At 48.3% G+C, this 19,517-nt stretch overlaps 11 protein-coding genes across 11 annotated transcripts; 6 read left to right on the plus strand and 5 right to left on the minus strand.

The window, feature by feature from the left end:
• Window positions 1–17: 17 nt before the first annotated feature.
• DEU56DRAFT_971452 (Mob1/phocein) lies at window positions 18–1,179 on the minus strand (the record flags this gene model as incomplete). Its single annotated transcript, XM_041359456.1, has 9 exons — window positions 1,095–1,179; window positions 950–1,037; window positions 817–889; window positions 697–764; window positions 618–643; window positions 431–564; window positions 259–378; window positions 154–200; window positions 18–98 (listed from the first exon to the last, which is right to left on the minus strand). Exons 1-9 carry the CDS (start codon window positions 1,112–1,114, stop codon window positions 18–20), a joined length of 657 nt encoding a protein of 218 aa, XP_041211607.1. The 5' UTR covers window positions 1,115–1,179.
• Window positions 1,180–1,463: 284 nt separating this feature from the next.
• On the plus strand, window positions 1,464–2,887 carry DEU56DRAFT_154378 (class I glutamine amidotransferase-like protein). Its single transcript, XM_041344803.1, has 7 exons — window positions 1,464–1,612; window positions 1,670–1,783; window positions 1,843–2,022; window positions 2,080–2,126; window positions 2,181–2,283; window positions 2,338–2,412; window positions 2,466–2,887. Exons 1-7 carry the CDS (start codon window positions 1,550–1,552, stop codon window positions 2,559–2,561), a joined length of 678 nt encoding a protein of 225 aa, XP_041211608.1. The 5' UTR covers window positions 1,464–1,549; the 3' UTR covers window positions 2,562–2,887.
• Window positions 2,713–3,650, minus strand: DEU56DRAFT_731401 (uncharacterized protein; the record flags this gene model as incomplete). Its single annotated transcript, XM_041348212.1, has 4 exons — window positions 2,713–2,890; window positions 2,943–3,042; window positions 3,095–3,359; window positions 3,414–3,650. The coding sequence occupies 4 exons, from the start codon at window positions 3,648–3,650 to the stop codon at window positions 2,713–2,715; spliced, it is 780 nt and encodes a 259-aa protein (XP_041211609.1).
• Window positions 3,651–3,779: 129 nt separating this feature from the next.
• Window positions 3,780–5,445, plus strand: DEU56DRAFT_786329 (TLC domain-containing protein). The gene is made up of 5 exons (XM_041352364.1): window positions 3,780–4,431; window positions 4,480–4,770; window positions 4,828–5,055; window positions 5,105–5,199; window positions 5,248–5,445. Exons 1-5 carry the CDS (start codon window positions 3,982–3,984, stop codon window positions 5,270–5,272), a joined length of 1,089 nt encoding a protein of 362 aa, XP_041211610.1. The 5' UTR covers window positions 3,780–3,981; the 3' UTR covers window positions 5,273–5,445.
• On the plus strand, window positions 5,433–6,711 carry DEU56DRAFT_154264 (Snf7-domain-containing protein). The gene is made up of 5 exons (XM_041344800.1): window positions 5,433–5,743; window positions 5,797–5,974; window positions 6,034–6,142; window positions 6,195–6,312; window positions 6,362–6,711. The coding sequence occupies exons 1-5, from the start codon at window positions 5,563–5,565 to the stop codon at window positions 6,424–6,426; spliced, it is 651 nt and encodes a 216-aa protein (XP_041211611.1). The 5' UTR covers window positions 5,433–5,562; the 3' UTR covers window positions 6,427–6,711.
• Window positions 6,597–8,379, minus strand: DEU56DRAFT_154270 (NIF-domain-containing protein). The gene is made up of 4 exons (XM_041344802.1): window positions 7,305–8,379; window positions 7,134–7,250; window positions 6,958–7,072; window positions 6,597–6,904 (listed from the first exon to the last, which is right to left on the minus strand). Exons 1-4 carry the CDS (start codon window positions 8,238–8,240, stop codon window positions 6,768–6,770), a joined length of 1,305 nt encoding a protein of 434 aa, XP_041211612.1. The 5' UTR covers window positions 8,241–8,379; the 3' UTR covers window positions 6,597–6,767.
• Window position 8,380: 1 nt separating this feature from the next.
• On the minus strand, window positions 8,381–10,843 carry DEU56DRAFT_154269 (MFS general substrate transporter). Its single transcript, XM_041344801.1, has 10 exons — window positions 10,449–10,843; window positions 10,378–10,397; window positions 10,124–10,330; window positions 9,983–10,069; window positions 9,887–9,931; window positions 9,742–9,831; window positions 9,305–9,685; window positions 9,140–9,256; window positions 8,953–9,093; window positions 8,381–8,896 (listed from the first exon to the last, which is right to left on the minus strand). The coding sequence occupies exons 1-10, from the start codon at window positions 10,644–10,646 to the stop codon at window positions 8,710–8,712; spliced, it is 1,473 nt and encodes a 490-aa protein (XP_041211613.1). The 5' UTR covers window positions 10,647–10,843; the 3' UTR covers window positions 8,381–8,709.
• A 102-nt stretch (window positions 10,844–10,945) lies between these two features.
• Window positions 10,946–11,902, plus strand: DEU56DRAFT_154635 (uncharacterized protein). Its single transcript, XM_041344805.1, has 4 exons — window positions 10,946–11,294; window positions 11,355–11,379; window positions 11,446–11,728; window positions 11,781–11,902. Exons 1-4 carry the CDS (start codon window positions 11,047–11,049, stop codon window positions 11,864–11,866), a joined length of 642 nt encoding a protein of 213 aa, XP_041211614.1. The 5' UTR covers window positions 10,946–11,046; the 3' UTR covers window positions 11,867–11,902.
• Window positions 11,851–13,766, minus strand: DEU56DRAFT_154609 (uncharacterized protein). The gene is made up of 4 exons (XM_041344804.1): window positions 13,478–13,766; window positions 13,055–13,422; window positions 12,664–13,001; window positions 11,851–12,608 (listed from the first exon to the last, which is right to left on the minus strand). The coding sequence occupies exons 1-4, from the start codon at window positions 13,605–13,607 to the stop codon at window positions 11,939–11,941; spliced, it is 1,506 nt and encodes a 501-aa protein (XP_041211615.1). The 5' UTR covers window positions 13,608–13,766; the 3' UTR covers window positions 11,851–11,938.
• DEU56DRAFT_978641 (MFS general substrate transporter) lies at window positions 13,478–16,056 on the plus strand. Its single transcript, XM_041359705.1, has 11 exons — window positions 13,478–14,168; window positions 14,219–14,238; window positions 14,298–14,405; window positions 14,455–14,540; window positions 14,596–14,608; window positions 14,664–14,750; window positions 14,800–14,934; window positions 14,987–15,370; window positions 15,419–15,535; window positions 15,592–15,732; window positions 15,783–16,056. Exons 1-11 carry the CDS (start codon window positions 13,968–13,970, stop codon window positions 15,964–15,966), a joined length of 1,476 nt encoding a protein of 491 aa, XP_041211616.1. The 5' UTR covers window positions 13,478–13,967; the 3' UTR covers window positions 15,967–16,056.
• DEU56DRAFT_786362 (MFS general substrate transporter) lies at window positions 16,057–18,641 on the plus strand. The gene is made up of 13 exons (XM_041352365.1): window positions 16,057–16,378; window positions 16,439–16,605; window positions 16,653–16,672; window positions 16,741–16,848; window positions 16,899–16,984; window positions 17,039–17,051; window positions 17,100–17,186; window positions 17,237–17,283; window positions 17,335–17,422; window positions 17,474–17,854; window positions 17,905–18,021; window positions 18,080–18,220; window positions 18,282–18,641. Exons 1-13 carry the CDS (start codon window positions 16,306–16,308, stop codon window positions 18,463–18,465), a joined length of 1,512 nt encoding a protein of 503 aa, XP_041211617.1. The 5' UTR covers window positions 16,057–16,305; the 3' UTR covers window positions 18,466–18,641.
• The last annotated feature ends 876 nt before the right edge of the window (window positions 18,642–19,517 follow it).

Genomic DNA, 19,517 nt, shown 5'->3' on the forward strand with positions numbered 1-19,517 from the left:
CTAAACATAGGACTCGGTCATCGGGACTTGTCCTCGGCAAGAATGGCGTCATTGAGCTCATCCAGGGGTGCTAACTCTTTCTTGTCCACGAGGTCAAACTAGCAGGTTTATAATTAAGTGACACCGGGCAGTCGTGGAGAAGATTGGAATCACCTCATTTATGAATAGAAAGAAATGCCGATAACTAGTGTTCAGATGAGCTGGAATATTTCGTTAAGCTGTCATAAGGGAAGTCAACAGCAAAACCAGATGACATACCTTCGATACCAAGTGCACAAATTTGGTCAAAGTGGTTGCTGTATATATGCGCGTATACGCGGAACAATCGGCGTACGATCGTGCGCACTGTTTCGCGAAAATTTCGGGGGAATGGCACGCCTAACGTTTCGTCAACTACCACCGCGGAGTAAATTCATCATGCGGTGCATACCAATCTTGTTGGGGAATACAGTTTCATCGTCGAGAATGTTCTGAGCCCAGTTCATCAATGCATCTACATATTCGGGAGCGGGCAGCTTCGTGGGTCTCTTATATTTGATACCATCTTCCCAGAGGTACTCGTAGCTACCGGATTACAGTAAGTTTGTGATATATATATGCCACAGACAGAGGCTCACCGCGGACCAGCGGACATTATGGGACACTAAAGCCAGCGGACACTTCAGATCAAGCGGCAAGTAATCAGCGGTGTCATACCTCCTGCGGCGTGCAGAACTCGGTGACAGTGCCGTACAACATATTCAAGTGGTTAAAGAAATCAACCGCTGTTCATGTGAATACGACGACGCGTTGTGGACGAGCGTAAATGGTCCGCACCATGAACAGCGAGCCATTCATTTGTATCTTCACCTTCAGGCAGCCGGACAGCCATCCTCAGATTGCCAGAACCCTGGATTGCATTTGAAAGTTCGATGTTATCCTGGCATTAGTACTGACCAGTGTACTTTACCAAGGTTGCTTCTGCATACTTTCGCAGTTGATACTGTTTGGTGCCTTCGGGGACGTCCTTTCGAGGTTTGAATGTGCGAGTCTTGCCGCTGGAAGCAAAGGCTGACGCGTTAGTTCATGGTCTTGTGGTTGGAAGGACTACTGACAGTCCGAAGAACGAAGACATGCCGCCGATGACCGCAGATCTACAGTACTTGTTCAATGATGCTATATCCCGCTCGCAAAGGTGCCGAAGACCGGATGGGCCTGTGCACATTCGCCGCTTGAAATATGAGGTTCGCGCCGCGCGGTCGGTAATATTTACATAACCATGTTTTATCTTATCTTATCAACATTACAAGCCAAGGCTTTTCTCAAGCTTGACCTACTTGCTCTGGAATCTGTGCATCCCAATGTTCCAGGTTGATGCACATGTACTGCAGTGTTGATCGACAAGTTGAGTCCCTAATGATTCAATTGTAAATTCATGGTCACCAAAGATCCCGCTCCACTACAGGAGTCCCGTTTCAGGGGGTAGCCTAGCGTGTGTGGCCGAACTTTCAAAGATATTTAAAGACCACAGTGGCCATGAAATCACACACCATCTCACTCACTGAACACCATGACAAAACGCATCCTCTTTGTTTTTACGTCTGCGAACCGCACATTGACAGGTGCCAGCACGGTAAGTGGAGCCTTGCACTCGTCGATGCGACATCAATCCCTAATCGCATTTGATCAGGGATGGTATCTTCCTGAAGCTGCTCATCCTTACTACGTCCTCGCACCCCATTTCACTATCGATTTTGTTTCTCCTGCGGGTCCTAATCCACCTGTGGATGAATACAGCGTCCAGGTGAGCGTTCAGTTCAAGAGTAGGTTAGTTATTAGTCATTACTGAAATCCTGCCTTCAGACGTTCCCGGACGACATAGGCAAATTCCTTGAAGATCCTGTGGTCCAGAAGAAGCTCTCGACCGCTAAAAAGCTCTCTGAGGTTAAGCCTGATGATTATGATGCGGTTTTCTATGTAGGGGGTCACGGCCCTGTCTTGGATCTGGCAGTGGATCCCGTCAATATCAAGCTTGCATCTGAAGTACATCTGTTAATCTTCCTTGTATGATGCGCCGCTGACGGTTTCTGATCCTCTCAGTTCTACCGTGCTGGAAAATTGGTCGCCGCTGTTTGTCACGGACCAGCGTCAGCTATACTATAACAACTGCTGTCATGAATGATACTGACGCTGTGCTACAGTGCCCTTGTTGGTGTAACTGACGAGTCTGGAAAATCTATCTTTGCTGGCAAACCTGTCACCGGCTTCTCGAATGTTGAAGAGGAGCAGATCGACAAAGTGAAGGTGAGCATCAATTAGCCAGTGTTTGATACTTTTGCAGACTTGTTATGGACATAGGATCTGCCCTTCTCGTTGGAAGACAAGATCTCCAGCCTTGGGGGCAAATACGAGAAAGCAGCAGAACCTTGGGGGGTAAATATCTTGCTTGAGTTGGTCGGATGTTGACTCATCCACTATTATTCCAGCCCAAGGTCGTCGTCGCTGGCAACCTGATTACAGGGCAAAATCCGGCTTCAGCTTATCCGATTGGAGAAACAATTCTCAAGGCCTTGCAGAAATAGTGTGCTACTGGTAGAAGCAGAATTGTCCTGAAAACGGTGTCCCTCAGCATTTCTCGTACCTTGCAGTATGAATCTATCTCAACTGAGGCGATGTAAGAGAATATTAAAAATTAGTACAGATCTCGCGGGTACGACCTACAACTGTATCGTATCAAATATAGGCTACAGACATCTTCCAGCCCTTTTTTAGTGTGAAGCCATCTAAGGCGTCTTTTGCGGTTGATGCAAGTTCTGGGGAGTCGAAGAAAACTTGCGCCATCTTTACGCTTGCACCAGCAGCATTTGGAGTTGGTGATTGAGCGACATGTGTTGATTGGAAACCTTTGTACCTATCGGTAACATTTGTGGATGACTTGGATGAAAAAGGGAATGAATACACACTGTTGGAATAGTACAGAAAGCACATCGTCTGTAACCTCTTGAGGGAGATTCGTACAAAACAATCTTGCAGACGGCTGTTGTGTAGGCGGCGGAATGGTGGCTTTGAATAGAATGATTGAAATCATGAGAACATTGTTGATGTCATGACGTACCTAGAGGTTTGAGTTGTGGAGCGGGCTCCTCATCTTCATCAATCTCCATTTCTTCACCATCACTATCGTCCTCTGACTTTTCACGTTTGGGTTTAGGTTGCCCATCTGCCATGTCCTCATCGCGCCGGCGCTTATCAGTAGACGAAACGGTGACTTTTGGAAGCATGGCGAGATCCTGGTTTGCATGAACAGATGTTGGAGCGACAAAGGTGGGATCTTCCCTTCGCGAAGTAGCGTATGATTTCGATTTCGCGTAGGTGATGCGCTGCATACGTGAATTCAGTTGTGTCGTCTCTTGGAAAGGCAGTTTTAAGCTTACCATTGGCTTGTCATAAAACACCATACCCTCACATGCTCTCATGGCGGTAGTTGCGGATGCCAAATCGGTGAAGACGAGGAATGCCTGACCCCTCATCTTTGGACCTTTGGACGCGATGACATCTATAACCTTGCCGAATGTGGTGAAAAGTGCATATAGCTGGGTGCGCATTTCATCCTTGTTGATTTTGTCATTGAGATTGTTGATGTAGAGTGTTGGAATTGGTTGAGAGGACATGATTATTGCAAGTCTAATAGGTCAAGTCGCGAGGATGGATGATAGTTGTTATCCTAGAAAGGTATGATATTCTCACGACTTGTTGAGTGTAGGGAACGCGATTTAGACTTATATTAGAACTCATTTTAGTTCTCAAGTCTTCAGATTCCTGCTAACACGGTCTAGGACACGTCCAGCATCTTCGCAAGAACTTTGACAAGGGTTCAGTCGCGTTTTGTCTCCTCAAACGTAAGACATAACAAACAGGCACCAAACGCACCCTCGCACGTTGCTCACCCTGTTCATGAAATTTTTGACGACCTTCTGCTAACCTCCTTCGACGCGTCCTCCGATGAACAGCCATAATGCCCTTCAGTGGCTACCATCTTACATCGTTCCATTCGTTTCACTCTCTTATCCAACTCCTCCCCCCCTCAACCCCGACTCATTCCACCATTCCACGTACTACAAAACCGGGGTGCTAGATGGCTGCTTCATAATAACCTGCATTGCTATCATGGCTGTTCTGCGCGACGTAGTCCGCATATTTGTAATGGAGCCTTTCGCTAGGTGGAAGCTCACCCGCGCTTGGGAGCGATCTAAGTCCCAGCACATCCAACAGAATGGCAACAAAAATGGCGTCATGAATGGAAACGGTCATGCTGGGCATGCCAATGGTGATTCTAAGCCAAAAAGCGTAATGTCTGCTCGGGATGCTCGCAAAATTCATCGCAGCGTTCTGAGGTTCGCAGAGCAAGGCTGGTCGGCCATCTACTACACACTCCAATGGTCATTTGGCTTTGTACGTGGTTTCACCCAGCTGACGTGGCATCGCTAATCTTATTTTCAGTACGTTCACCGAAACCTTCCTACCCAAGCCCTAAACCCGACGGAGTTATGGTCGAATTACCCTCATAGTCCCCTTGCTGGACCACTGAAGTTTTACTATCTTACCCAGACCGCCTTCTACCTCCATCAAATCCTCATTCTCAATGCCGAGGCCCGAAGGAAAGACCATGTGCAAATGATGACCCACCACGTCCTCACCATTTTCCTTATGGTCATGAGCTACTTCTGCAATTTCACCCGTATTGGATGCCTCATCATGGTATTGATGGACTGGAATGATATCTTTCTCCCAGTAAGTTGCACTCTCCGCTCTTTAATGATGCAAACTCATCTGGTCACCCCCGCATAGATCGCCAAAATGTTCCGGTACATTGGTTTATATACCCTTTGCGATATCACTTTTACTTGGTTCCTTACATCATGGTTCGTGGCACGTCACGTTCTCTTCGTCATCGTCATAAAGTCGGCCTGGTTCGATGGCCCGCGGTTGATCACCGTTGGCTGGGTGCCAGAATTGGGACATTATTACTCTGAGCGGACTTACAATACCTTTGTCTACCTGCTGGTAGCACTACAGGTGAGTGTCAGCCTTCACGTCAATGTACGCATCTGATAAGTTCTTCAAGTTCATTCAAATCATCTGGTTCTGGATGATTTGTCGCGTTGCATGGCGCGTGATCAGCGGTCAAGGCGCTTCGGACGATCGCAGCGACGACGAAAGGTGAGATTCTCATACGTATATGTCCTATCCATATTGATGTGTCTGCAGCGAGGAAGACAAGAAGAGTCAGTGATCTAGTGCATTAGACGCAGGGGCGCGATATATCGATCATTTAATTGCCACACGTCGGCCTTTGCATATCTAGACATTTCTGGACTCAACTACCATACAATTCAACATTTTGGATACTTAGATTGTCACTTGTGACCGAATGACTAAAAGCGCGATGAAGCGGCGAGTTGCCTTATTCAGTTATCAGCACTTAGCGTCAGAGCTTCTAGCCCGCTGCGGCAGTACAGCACTTGGCCAGCCCTTTGTCCTGCGCGCATCTCCTTTGCTTTGATCTGCTTTTGTACTTAAACCATGATGGCTGGGATTATGTCTTACTTTGGAGGGAGACGAGACACGAAACAAGCAGCGCGAGACGCCATCGTTGGGCTAAGGCAGCAACTACAGATGATAGAGAAGAAGGAGGAGCATCTACAGAAGAAGATTGACGAGGAACTCAAGAAAGCGAAGGCGAATGCTGTTTCAAACAAGGCTGGTACGTCCTCCACTCTGCCGTCGAAACTCACCGTCTACATACACGATGCACAGTGGCCACGCAGGCTCTGCGGCGGAAGAAGGCGAATGAATCTGAGATGGATCGATTGGCGGGTCAACGCTTGCAGCTGGAACTACAAATCAACACACTAGAGTCTGCGAATCTGAATGCGGAGACGATGGCTGCTATGAAGAAGGCTTCAGACGTACTTGCGTCGATCCATGGTAACATGTGTGTTATTCTCCTTACTGTGCTGATCGCACGTATGGTGGTGACCTTGATTCCCGTAGGACTATGGATAAGGTCGACTCGACCATGAGCAAGATCACGGAACAGAGAGAGATTGCTAATGAAATTGCAGAGGCTATATCATATCCTACTGGCACAGAGGCAGACGAGGTGCGTTTATTTCATGATCTTATGAATGCTTTTGTGCTTATGATTTGATTAGGATGACCTCAAGGCAGAGCTCGCGGAGCTTGAGCAAGAGACACTCGACGAACGCCTCGCTGGAGCAGAGCATGTTCCTTTGCACATTCCTGCAGGAGCTCGTCGGGTGGAAGAGCGACGTGAGATGTTCCATGTCAACTTCCTGTCATCAGCTAACCTCTTGCGCAGCCAAAGCAGTGGAGGAAGACGAGGAGGCTCAGTTGAGGGAACTACAGGCTGCACTAGCCATGTGATATCTCGACTCCCCTTTCTCTTACCGCATCCTGGTCGATCCGTTCACTGGGTCTCAGATCTGACTTTATACATATATCCAAGCCCCTCCTCATAATAGCTTCTTGCAACAGATGATTGTTTAGGATTTCCCTGCTGACGGCTCGTCGTGTTCTTGTGAAATTGAGATAGTGTACAGGATAAGCAGTATTAAATTATGTAACGAAACTGCCTGTACTAAGTTATGAGCTTGATATGCAGCAAGACGTGCGTGCAAAATGCTAATTGTGACATGCAGGATGATGGGTGCGGCGATGTGAGACCATGAGGTAAGAGTCAGTTGAGGATGGGTGTTAAAGGAATATTATGATGAGAACCCGCGAATGCCCAATACCCTCCGTACATCTCCGGTGAAACGCAGCGAATCCAGGATGGGCAATAAATCGAGTAGGGCCTCGTCGAGTGGGTCATGCGTCCATCCCTCTATGGGTATACCATTCGCTGTTGCGAGAGCACACTCAGATTGGGAATTGTGAAGGTAAAAGTGTGCGTACCTTCATTGCCACGGTAGCTAACCGGCGAGTTATCGATCAGACAGACACGAGAGAGATCTTGTTCTACCACAGACAGATCCTTGATATAAGATCCATTAGGAAGTTGGGTGCAAGACTGAACAAGTTTGACAGCGTGGTGAGGAGATGGATTTCGTAAAGAAAATCACAAGACTTGCCTCTCGGAATAAACGGCGCGCAAGAATGCCACGTCCAGCGTCTAACCAGTCAATGACTGGGTCGGCATACTCTTGCATGGAAGCAGTGAAGACAACGAGTGTGTACCAAGTAGAAACCTGGCAACCGCTAGTCAGGCTCTGATAGATTGACAACGGTAGCGCGCGACTAACCTTGCGAAGGAAGTAGTCGACAAACGGTCTCTTGTATACATGATAAAGGGTGCTCCGGCCGCCCAGGACTACTTCGACTGTGTGTCCCTTGTTCCTGCGCCCGAAACCGAGAAGTCCGGAGCCACTGGACGAATGTCCGATTGGTTTGGACGTCGAATGTATGAGAGTTTCATCGAGATCAAGAACGAGAGTCTTTGGCAAATGGAACGGGGTCTTGTGCGTGGTGGTCAAAATGGGTGTCGGGGATCTCGATGCGGTATCGGTTACGGTAGTTGGAGGAATTCTGGGCGATTGTGGATGGGATGGAAGCGAAGGACCTGGGGAAGGCGGCGGTGTGGGTAAAGTGGCAATATCTGGCTGGGAGAAGATAACTTGAAGGACGTGAGATGGAATATGTGGGGATGATGGGGAAGGAATTGATGGCAGTGGCGGTTGTGTTTCAGGTAACAATACATCAGTAGGCTCGTCCAGGGGTTTTTCAGGATGTTCGTCTGCCAGACCCTCTTTCTCCTTGCTTTCGATCTCTCCTGGGGTCAATTGCGCCCATGTAGCGCAGAGGGTGTTCCATACGAGAACAAAAGCGCGAACAAGAAACAGCCGTCTGAGAGCACTTCTTACTCTGAACCTGGACTTCAGATGTATGGCAGCCTCTGTTGGAGGCGGAGGAGGAAATGGCCTCAGAATTGGTATGGGTAAGAAACCTGAAGGAGAGGAATATGAGCGCTTCGGTTTTGGTGGGCCTTGCGAGTCTGAGCCATGAGGCTGCTGGAGCGACTTCGAATTCGTGCGCCTGAAAGAAGCACCAGAATCTGATCCTCTGCGAGCAGACGGTGCCCTGCGAAGAAAGGATGTCTTATCATCCACGGGAGTTGACGGAGGAGTTCGAGGTGATGCGAATACATCGAATTGACGTGAGATGTAAGTTAGAGAGTTCATTGCAGCTTACACGAACTCGAATTAACGAGCTAGTGAAGTCGAACTCGCGAAACAAGACTTAAGCGAGGTTTACTGCGATGTTGTGAGGAAGGTGGAAGTACTGGGTTCAGGTGCTGATGCTAAGCTGCCAGCGCGCAACCAAACGCGTGACCTCACAAAATCAGTTTATCGGTTGATTCGGTTCCATCCAATTACCCAACGTTGGCAACCTTAGCTTCCCTTATCGAACCTTTTGATCTCCCACTGTCAACAACATTCGTCTGTCAAATTATTCACACCAATCACAGCCGGTTTTTTTAGCTGCACGACTACCTCCTTCCGCTATTAGCGTATCATGGGCCATCCGACAGCAGGCAGCAACGTTTCCAATTCGATTGTTCCTCAAGGCTCATAATATCCACAGTACAAGTCATGGCAATTGCATATCGCGTCCGAGTCGGCTACAAGTTGTAGATCACCGCGCGATCAATCACAGAAGGTACCTGAATCCCTTTTCCTTGATCCCCTTCTCCTGCTCTTCACGTTCCAGCTCCTCGTTCAATGACTTCAGATGCTGCTTGAAAACCCAGGCCATTATAATCGCGGTACCGCTACCGGCAATGCAGATGCCATAGGAGTTTCGGTAGGTAGGGCCCCAAGTCAAAGGCCAAATGTACCTGCAATCGGCTTCATTAATAAATTCCTACCACGCTGATTGGTGGATTGCACTCACGACCCTGCAACGTTTCCGAGTTGCGAAAATCCGTTGATGATCGCCACGCATACCGCACGCTTTGACGGCGGTCGAGGGAATGAGTTATTCATCCATGCGAGCATCACAACGAGTCCTGCATATGACTGCGCCATGAGGAACCTGGCTACCATCAGCGAGCCGCCTCAAATCGAGATCCTGCGCTTACAGGGACACATATCGCGCTGCAGTGTTCATGGTGCTTATTGCAATAATGAACCCGATAATACCGGCAATCCATGAACTAATAATGTGGTAGAAGCGTTCTTGCTTGTAATCAGAGTGCCTGGGAGTTCTTCATTACTAGTTCCTAGATCATGTCATAGAAGCTCACCTGCACAAACAGAATGTGACAATGACTGCAAAGATGAACGGAGGGGCAACAAGGAGCAGTGTTACTGTTGGGTTGTACCCAAGCGTCGCACTGAGAGTGGGGAAGTACGCATTGAAGGACAATGATATGACCTGTGCATTCACTGCCATCGCGAACCACCACACCTTCCAGTCGGTTACAGCGAGGTAAAGGCCATGAGCGCGGCCGCCCTGCTCAGTTTCTTTCTGATCGCCGACACCAGCATCCTCCTCCATACGCCTCAATGCAAGTCGACGCTCATCGTCAGAAAGCCACTTCGTCGTTGACGGAAAGTCTGGCAAAATAAAGATTGCACAGATTGCAACAAAGACAGTCAGACCTCCTTCGAGGTAGAAAAGCCACCTCAAAAGCCAGATTCAGACCCCATCCCTCGGCAAAAACAACTTGATTGAAATTACCTCCATGCGGCGTGTCCGAGGACATTGTTCATGCCACCGAGAATACCCGATGCAATAAGCGCTCCAAAGGCATTGCTAATGATGTTTCCGCTGCAAATTCCCTGTTAATGGAAAGATCTTTCCACCAGCAGATTGGCGCCCTTACCAGTAGAGAATTGCTGTTCTGAAACCTATCTCTGTTCTCTTGTACCTGCAAATTAGATGTGAGGCTGTCCGCTGATAAGACCGATAGCCCACGAACCACTTCGAAATTAGAAATAGTGCACCAGGGAAAAACGCTGCTTCTACGAATCCAAGAAAGAAACGCGTTAAGACGGCTCCGGTAAAACTATCACAAATGACTGCGGTCAGTTGTTCGTCAGACATAGATAATGCGTCATACTTGGTCGTAATTCCAGTCAATGCCGATATCATACCCCAAACGGCCATACAAGCAGGCAAATAAAGCGACGGCTTGCCGGTGAAGTTAAGAAACATGTTAGAGGGGATTTGCATGATGATGTATCCGACATAGAGAATAGACAACAACGTCGCAAACTGTTGATCAGTGAGATGAAGGTCGGCGACGAGCCCTCGGGAGCGCGCGGCACTTTTTGTTTCGTGAACGACACGTCAGGAATGCATGAAAGGGCGTACCCAGCATTATTTCTATCGACCTAGGACAAAAATGAGACGGAGACAAGATGCATTGATGCAATGTCACTCACATAATTGAGGATATAGATAAGTACCAGGATTGACATGCGAAGGTCAAGTTTCCACAAGAGTTTGCGCTCCAGTTCCTTACGTGCCTCTAGGCCACCGAATTCTGCGTCAGGATCAATGTCTTCACAATGATCCACGTGCTCCACGTGCTCCTTGGACACTGGGAGCGACGCAGAGTCTGAATATTGGCTAATTGACATGATGGTGGTGGGAACCCAAACTGGTTGATTCTCTTCTGCGCTTCATCTTTAAAGCACCTCTGACGGCGGAAAGATTGCCAAAAGGAACAAGAGTGGTATCCGAGAGTGGGTCACAAGGACAGCGGCGACAGGTTGCCTGAGAGTTCTTTACTGGTCATTTGGTTTGATTGAGCAGCTGGTATACTCAATGATAAGTACTATACAATACTTGGCACCCGGTGCTTGTCCGTGCTATGATTGAAGTGCAAATACTATATTTGGTATCTACGCCGTCACATTGACATCACGTGATGATGTCGCGCGTATCGCGTGTTTGTTGACGGGATCAGCTTGGGACCAGCATCATCTCCTCAAGGTCGACAAAGACGCGACAAGTCCACATTTTAGATAGAAGACTAACATGGACGACAACGTGAACATCCCAGTATACTCCGAGCGTCATCTTGCACTCTTTCAGCGTGTCAAAGATGCCTTGGACGACCTTCCTGTCTTGCATGATTCCGCTATTCCAAAGGACGAGGCCTGTGCCATATGTCTTACTCCTTTCGACGCCATACTTGCTGGCGAGGTGCCTCAGGAAGGAGAAGGAGAAACAGAAGACGGTGTCACAAAGGTGGTGGGCTGCGGACACTTATTCTGTCGGAAGGAGTACGTGATTTACATCGATTAAATCCCCGTCACCTTCTGTTAAGCCACAACTGCACGCAGCTTATCGGAGTGGATACGAAATTTTGTGAGTTCTTTCTTTCGGCGCTAAATGAAGTCAAATGTTCCGCTGACAACTACTCCTATTTCGCAGCACGGCAGTTGTCCAACGTGTCGACATCCTTTTCTGGATATAAAACCGTATACCGACTCTGACGCGGAATCCTCTGATGATGAATATTTTCCTGATGAAGATGAAGATGAAGAAGACGACTTCTTCGGGATGGACGATTTCGACGACGAATTCGAGGTGGAGGAGATGGAAGTAGACTTGGATGACATCTGGGGTTATGTCGATTTGGATGCTGGTGATGAGTCTGATAATGAGGAAGAGCGTCCCGAGCCGGATATTGATGGCCTGTTTGAAGAGAATCACGGTGTGTTACTCGGCCTATTCATCGAAGTCCGCTGACATTTCCTCAATAGAAGGATTCTGCGGCGCGTCTGATGCTGGCAGTGGTGTGGAGCCACTGGAAGATACTACTTGCGACGATTCGTCTCTACACGACAAATAAGTTTCTTTTATGGATGTACATTCATTTCTTCTAGATCGTTTTGTTTGTAATATTCTAGAGCGTGTATGGATTCTACGTCGAAATCGCTTGGAGGACTTCGGAAACAACAGCATCCTCGCGGCCATCTCTCCAGACACCGGTAAATTTGCCACTCCACCTCGTGCCCTTACCCCCTCCTTTGACGTTCAGTTTACCTTTGAGAAAGTCCCCAGCCATCTTGACACATTTCTCGTCCGATCCGAAGATAAGCAGCACGCTTGAACTCGAATTTGTCTGGGACGACGGAGAAGACGAAAATACCAACACGAACGGCCGCTCCGCTGGAATGGTATTTGCGAAAGCTGTGGTTATTGCTGACAAAAATCCGAGAGGATTCACAGAATCATCTGTCCGGTGAACATGTTTGACGAATAGGGCTGCTTCAGATGACTTCATTTCTTGCAAAACGTCGCCTGCGATATGTTTTGCGAGTTCAAATTCAAGGTCATCGACTCTCTTCTCGGCTCTCTTCCGCTCGTCTACAACTTGCCCTATACGATCTGGGACTTGCGGGGCGCCACAGCTGAGCGTGGCAGCAGCAGCAGCGAGTTGGGAGTGTGTAGATGTGATGTAGGTGATGAGGCGCGGTCCAGCGAGGAAATAGAGGCGAGCAGATGTGGTAGCCGACCTAGAAAGGGTCTCCGTTTGGGGTATGATGAAAAGCTGGAGGTTGTGAAGGGTGGGAAGGTGCGTGCCGCAGCATCTGCGGCATTGATCTTCAGCTTCTGAAATAACCTGCCAGGATTGAACGAACTTACGGATTACGATCCACTCCATCAATGATTACTGTTCGCATGATGCCTCCAGTGTAGTCGGTCGGGACTCCTTTGCCCACGGCACGACCGCTTTCTAATACAGGTACTGCCGGTCGTGATTGATCATCCATTTCCTGCACTTCTACGTGGACCTTCCGTCCCTCAAACACAAGTTTGTTGGCTTCGCTTTGTATCGCCAAGATCTCCTCCGCGGTCATGCTTCTGGCGAGTTCGACATAACAAGGTGCTGGTGCAGCCGTGAGCGACCAAGAAAGAGTAGGAATCTCGAGATGATTTTCGAGCACTGCGGAAAGCAGGTGCTGGGATGTGTGCATGGACATCTGTTGGATCCCAGCTCAATGATTGCGCTAGGACGAAGAAGTCGGGTACGTACATGATCATATCTGCGATCAATGCCAAGCTCTCCGAGAGCAACAGTAACCTTGGCTCCAGGGGTGAGGCAGGAAAGACCCTCTTCAGCTTGTTCAGCCCGGACGTAGTGAACTGCATGTCCACCATATCGTTTGGCCTGAGTCACTGTCCATGTACGTCCATCAGCTGTCTTGATGAAACCTGTATCTGATGGTTGTCCTCCGCCCTCCGGAAAGATAACAGTATCATGCAGTATAACCTCAAGCGTAGGATGGTCGACCGGGGCTGGTGCCAATGCCTTCTTTCCTTTCTTAACGCTAGGAGAGGAGGCAAGCTGTGAGATCGTGCAGCTGATAATAGTTGTTTCCAGTTCCTGGAGGAGTGGGTCGCCTGAACTTCAGCTTAGATGGAAATGTCTGGACGTGCCAAAGGCCGAGGTGCTCACGTTGACATGCCAGGAGACCCACGGGTATTGGTCGTTGGGTATCTGTAGGAATCTTCAGGGTTTGGGAGACGATTCTGTGGTAGGATGGCGGAGTGACTGTAGGGTATAGTGTGACCACCGCGGCTGCCATATTCGCAGTAAATGGATGGGTTGAGTGATGGTGCTCTTCAAGTCTTGTGAGCCTGAGGGACTTTGATGATCATATCAGCAACTCCCAGGAGTCAAGGGATTTTAATATTCGAGGATGCCGTATGGCGCAATGCATGTAATGAAACTATACTTGATATGAGTTAGTACTAATACTTATCGACGGATTCGACGCTGCAGTGGAACTAGTGCTAGTAGCCTAGGCCTGTAGGACAGACATTCCTTCTTTCGGGCGGAATGGCGAAGATGAAACCCGCTCCAAACTGCTACGTAGCCACTGGCCAGCTGTCACGACCGCTGATTATCTGAGCCAAAACTTTTGGCGACGCATCACAACTTGGGAATGTCGGATCGCCCCCTGCTCGATGCAGTCAATTACACTCCGCACTACGGCTCCTCCGAGTCTCGCAGCGGCAGTGACAGTCCCACACTCTTGTACATCGATGAGCAGCTGCTGCAGAACAGACCCGTCGTGGAGAAGAGCCTTCTCCGCAAGTTGGACTTGCGAGTAGCCTTCCTGGTTCTGGTTTACATTATGAACTATGTAAGTTGGTGCACCTAGCATCCCCGCTACTGCCTAAATACCCTGCATAGATGGACCGTAGTAATGCAGCGTACGTGACCCGGTTTCGAAATCACTTGGAGTAGTGTGGCTTAACTGCCTACTTGCAAGTGCGGCGAGGCTGCGTGGTTTTGAGGAGGACCTTAATATGAAGGGGAATCAGTTCAACACACTTATTAGCATCCTCTATGTGGGATACCTATTGATGCAAGCTCCTTCGTATGTGCTGCTCCGTCATCTTTCTGCGGCATCTCCGAGAATTCACAAGCAACATTTTCTTAGATCGCATGAAAAGACCATCACTGTACCTCTCAAGCTGCATGGCAACATGGGGTGCTATCACCTTGTTCATTGGTATGCATATTTTTGTTTTCGTTTGATCAACATCGCCTAACGAGGGTCGTGGAAGGTGCGGTACGAACGTTGGTATCTATCACTCTTGCGGTGCTGTTCACTCTTGAGCTAACTTTGTTTTAGGTATCATGCAGCTTTGATCTTGCGCTTCCTGCTTGGATTTGTTGAGGCAGCGTTCTTTCCCGGGGCTGTATTCCTTCTTTCACGATGGTATGGTCGTTCCATGCCCTCTTAACTGTATATACTGACATCTATTTAGGTACAAGCGCAATGAACTAGGGCTACGCACAGCGCTTCTTACTTGTGGGAGCTCAGTCAGTAATGCTTTTAGCGCCCTTGTAGCGTCAGGAATTTTGGCAGGCCTAGACGGTACACTGGGTTTTACGGCTTGGAGGTCTGAAGCGATATTTGCATGCTCCCAAAAGTAATGCTGATGGATGCTGCAGGTGGCTTTTCTTCGTAGAAGGCACTTTGACCATCACAGTTGCAGTGTGTGCAATCTGGATTTTACCAGATTTTCCTTCAACCCCGAGCATCTGGCTGTCGCCTGATGAGCAAACACTGGCGAAACGACGCATGGAGGAGGACGCTGCGACCGGAAACGACGACCAAGACAAGCCTGTAGAGGTCTTTTCTGGTGTTTCCGAGGCTCTTACGGATTGGAGAGTATGGTGGCTTGGCGTTGCCCTTAGTTTGATGATCGCCTCCTTATCATTCGGCAACTTTTTCCCGACACTATCTGCTACGATGGGTTACAACGCAACCATCAGCCTCTTGCTCTGCGCACCTCCGTGGATTTTGGGAACTGCGACCTCATTTTTTGTGGCCAGGTTAGTCTTTACTCGACAGGCTCGAAAGTTGAATGAATAATAGATAAGACACTCCGATGTAACTGGTGATCGATTCTGGCATATCGCTGGCCCGCTACTTGTCGGCGACATTGGGTTTATGATTGCCATCTCTACCATGAATACGGCCGTTCGATACCTATCACTGTACGAGTTCTCTTATCCTCGTTCCGCGATTCTACGGGCTAATGTGCCTCGTGAAGATTCTTTATGACCCAGGCCTCAGTTGCCTATGTTATCTTTTTGACTTGGGTATTGAATACCTTTTCCCAATCGCGGTCGAAATGCGCTGCGGCCATCGCACTGATCAACTCGATGGCAACATTTGGCAACATCGGTGCATCGTGAGTTCACAACGACCTCGTACTAAATACTGTCACTCACACCATCGCAGATACTTCTGGCCGTCCAGTTGGGGACCATCATACGTGAACTCATACCTTATTTGCATTTTGACGAGCTTCATGTCTATTGCGATGTGCTGGGCATTTAGGAAGCATCTTTCTCGGTGCAACGAATCTGCTGAAATAGAAGAACAAGCTCTGGGGCTGCCCAGGGGTTTTAGATATATATTGTAGCACTACGGTTCGACTGGGGTCGTTGTCACGAGATTCGTCAGCAGTTCGATATCGTATCTAGTACGTGCATAATAGTATTACACCCAGCTATTTTGGGAAGTCGTATTTGAAGTTCGGCTTGAAGCTCTTAGCTCGGAGCGGCTCGTTCAGTGAGAGTGATACGATAGCTTGGATGTCCGAAACGGTCAATCCAACGAGAATATCCCAGAACGGCTGGTTCAACGGGACTGCTACGACACTTCAAGTGAAGTATATGTTCTCGTTGATCCAGCTGGCTGTGACATACAGGTACAAAGTTAGTATTGTGGTTTCTCAGGCCCTTCCGATCAGTGCTAATGGATGTCGTTCTTCTGTCCCGGACCATCTCACATGTCGAGCAGAACTTCTCGCGGGATTGCATATGAACGTTTGCGTGAGTGTCAAACAGGAAGATCGTCAAACAAGCTATTGACCCTCTATTTGTTTTGTAAAGCATGTGAAGATATTGACACTGCATTCGAAGGCAGCCTGGACAGCGATACGGAATCGCGGAATGCGATTGACGACGAATTTCCGGACAGACAACATGTAGAACAAAGTCTTCTCCGTAAAGTCGACCTCAGGATGTCCATCCTCGTCCTCATTTATATCTTAAACTATGTGAGCCGAGTTGGTATCTACTGACTTTGGTAATCTAACAAGTGCAGATCGACCGCAATAATGCAGCGTGAGTTTACTTTCCATGCCCGATCACTCTACCATAGCTGAAGTGTAGTCCTGCTTGTGATGTAACAGTGCAGCTAGATTACGTGGCTTTGAGGACGATCTTCACCTAGAAGGGCAACAGTTCAATACCATTCTGAGCATTCTTTACGTCGGCTACACACTAATGCAGGTCCCATCGTATGTGATTGGATGATTATCTTTTTAATGTGATATTAACGAAGACGAAGGAATATGTACTTGAACAAGATAGGGAGACCCTCCATATATCTGCCGATATGCATGGTGATGTGGGGTTTGATATCAATCCTAACGGGTTAGTTCAGCCCCTAAGCGTGAATATAGTCGATGTTGATAATAATACAAACAGGAACAACGACAGGGTACGTTCCTAGCTTTGGGGTCGTACACAGACTGATGAAGTTCTGAAGCTTCCGTGGAGCTGTGTGCACTCGGTTCTTCCTGGGATTCGTCGAGGCCGCATTCTTTCCTGGTGCTTTATTTCTCTTGTCTAAATGGTGAGTACTAAAAAGAGGGAACATCTTTCACTGACACTGACATCGTTCAGGTACAAGCGAAGAGAACTTGGCCAACGAACAGCAATATTAAGCTGTGGTCAGTCCCTTCCCCGTGTAACACTTGATGCACCCAACGTTGGTAGTATAGGTATTATGATCAGTAACGCTTTTGGGTCACTCTTAGCATCAGCCATTTTGGATGGTATGGACGGAGTTATGGGCCAAGCAGCTTGGAGGTAGGTGGTGTCTGTCTCCATGTCGATCTAGTGCTTAGCTTCACTCGTAAGATGGCTGTTTTACATTGAAGGTTCTATGACGGTTTTAGTTGCAATATGTGCCATATTCATCCTTCCCGACTTCCCTACCACATCGTGTGACTGGCTCACAGCCGAAGAACAGGCTCTTGCTCAATTTCGAATGGAGGAAGATGTCGGTGTAGATGATGAAACGGAATGTTCCAAAGGTGGGGAATCTGGTCTGAAGCAGGCGTTCTCAGATTGGAAGGTCTGGTGGCTCGCACTTGCGATGACTCTCTTGAACGTCTTGCTATCATTCAATGCCTTTTTCCCAACGTTGAGCGCAACGCTGGGTTACAGTTCGACTGTGTCATTGTTGCTCTGCTCCCCGCCTTGGCTGTTTGCAACGTGTGTAGCATTTTTTACGTCAAGGTAAACTATCTTCTGGTCCCTGTATGAGTCCCCACTGACATATTGTGAAGACATTCTGATGAAACAGGTGAACGCTTTGGCCACATTACGATCCCTTTACTCGTCGGAATCGCGGGGTTTATGATGGCCATGGCGACTATGAACACCGCAGTTAGATACTTCTCATTGTAATGCCTTTTTTATTTCCCTAACTCCGTTCGTCGTTTGACTGAAACTGTTTTACAGGTTCCTGATGGCTCAGTCTTATACCGCGTTTGTCGTGTATTGGGCATGGGTTAGCAACTCTATTCCCCGTCCAACATCAAAGCGGGCCGTAGCCCTTGCATTCATTAATGCATTCTCATCGTCAGGAAATATCATAGGCTCGTGAGTGTTCCGGGTCTTTCGACTGTTCAAAATCTCTCATGCGCACTTTTGAATAAATCAGCTACGTCTGGCCAAAGTCATGGGGTCCTTCCTATTGGAACTCGTATGCCATTTGTATAGGAAGTGGCGCTCTTTGCATCATAATGTCGTGGATATTCAGGCGGCACTTGATGCGGTTGAATCAGGAGATTGAAACTAAGAAGATAGAAGAAGGAGTGTCGAAGGATTTCACATACCTGCTGTGATTATCATAGGCAGGCTAATATCCAATACCTACATCTACACACCACAACGCAGTAGTCCACATTCTTTTGTACGTAGAGATCGTCATCGCCGTTGATTTCCTCCTTTATTGCGGTGGCGGTTGTAACAAGTTACAATTGCGCGCGAACGGGCCATACTTGTTTATGGAAGACAGGACTGCCGCGCTCCGTTACATAGCGTGACCACACTCATATTAGGCAGGTGTGATGCAGGGACTCCGTGCACCTCTGGCAGCTTTGTTTTTTCTAATAAATATGTGAACAAGTGCGGCCAAGTGTCATTCAACCGGACAACAAAAACAGTAACACAAAAAAGACAAACTCCACAGTAAGTTAAGTCACCAATCAAATGTTTCATCATTGTCCTCCTCATCAGAGAATCCTGCAATAACCAATACCTCCTCCTCTATGATTGGAGCTGTAGGCAGTAAGTGTGCACCTGGTTCGTCCAACTCAGCCAGTTCATCCAGCCGGTGATGATCAGATGCATCTAATGTGCGGTAATTTAGCGCAAATTTTATTCAAACTGAGAAAACGTACCAAGACCTTGTCCGCCATGAATGCCACCCATGTAGTAAGCACCATCAATATCCTCGTGAAAAATTTAGGTCGTTTTGGTTTTCGAGGAGAGGCAAAGGCTCTTCGTCTGGGTCAGTGCCATCTGTAAGAGACCTGACAACGGCTGGCACCTGCGCAGAGCGCTGCATCGAATCATACAAATCTAAGTAGATTGTCCACGAGTTACGATGGACCTTGTAATCCCAGCGCTGCCAGGCCGAGACACTTTCAAGTTCGGGATCATGCAGGTGGGTCCTACTATTAACTCCTGCCATTGTCTTGGAATGTCTGCGGTGTGCCTAAGCTCGTTGTTATCATGCACCGCGTGCGCAAACGCTCGCCGCATGGTAGGATTGCAGTCAGCCAAGTCACGAGCGATGGTGGTGGATATTTTCTCGTGGGGGCGGTCTCCATGCGTGCGATCGAAGCAGAAGCAAGCTCCCAGACCGCCTTGCTCGTGAGACCAGTTGGCTATG

Source organism: Suillus clintonianus (assembly GCF_016758775.1).
Source record: "Suillus clintonianus strain FC179 chromosome Unknown DEU56scaffold_15, whole genome shotgun sequence".
In the NCBI taxonomy this organism is placed as follows: Eukaryota; Fungi; Basidiomycota; class Agaricomycetes; order Boletales; family Suillaceae; genus Suillus; species Suillus clintonianus.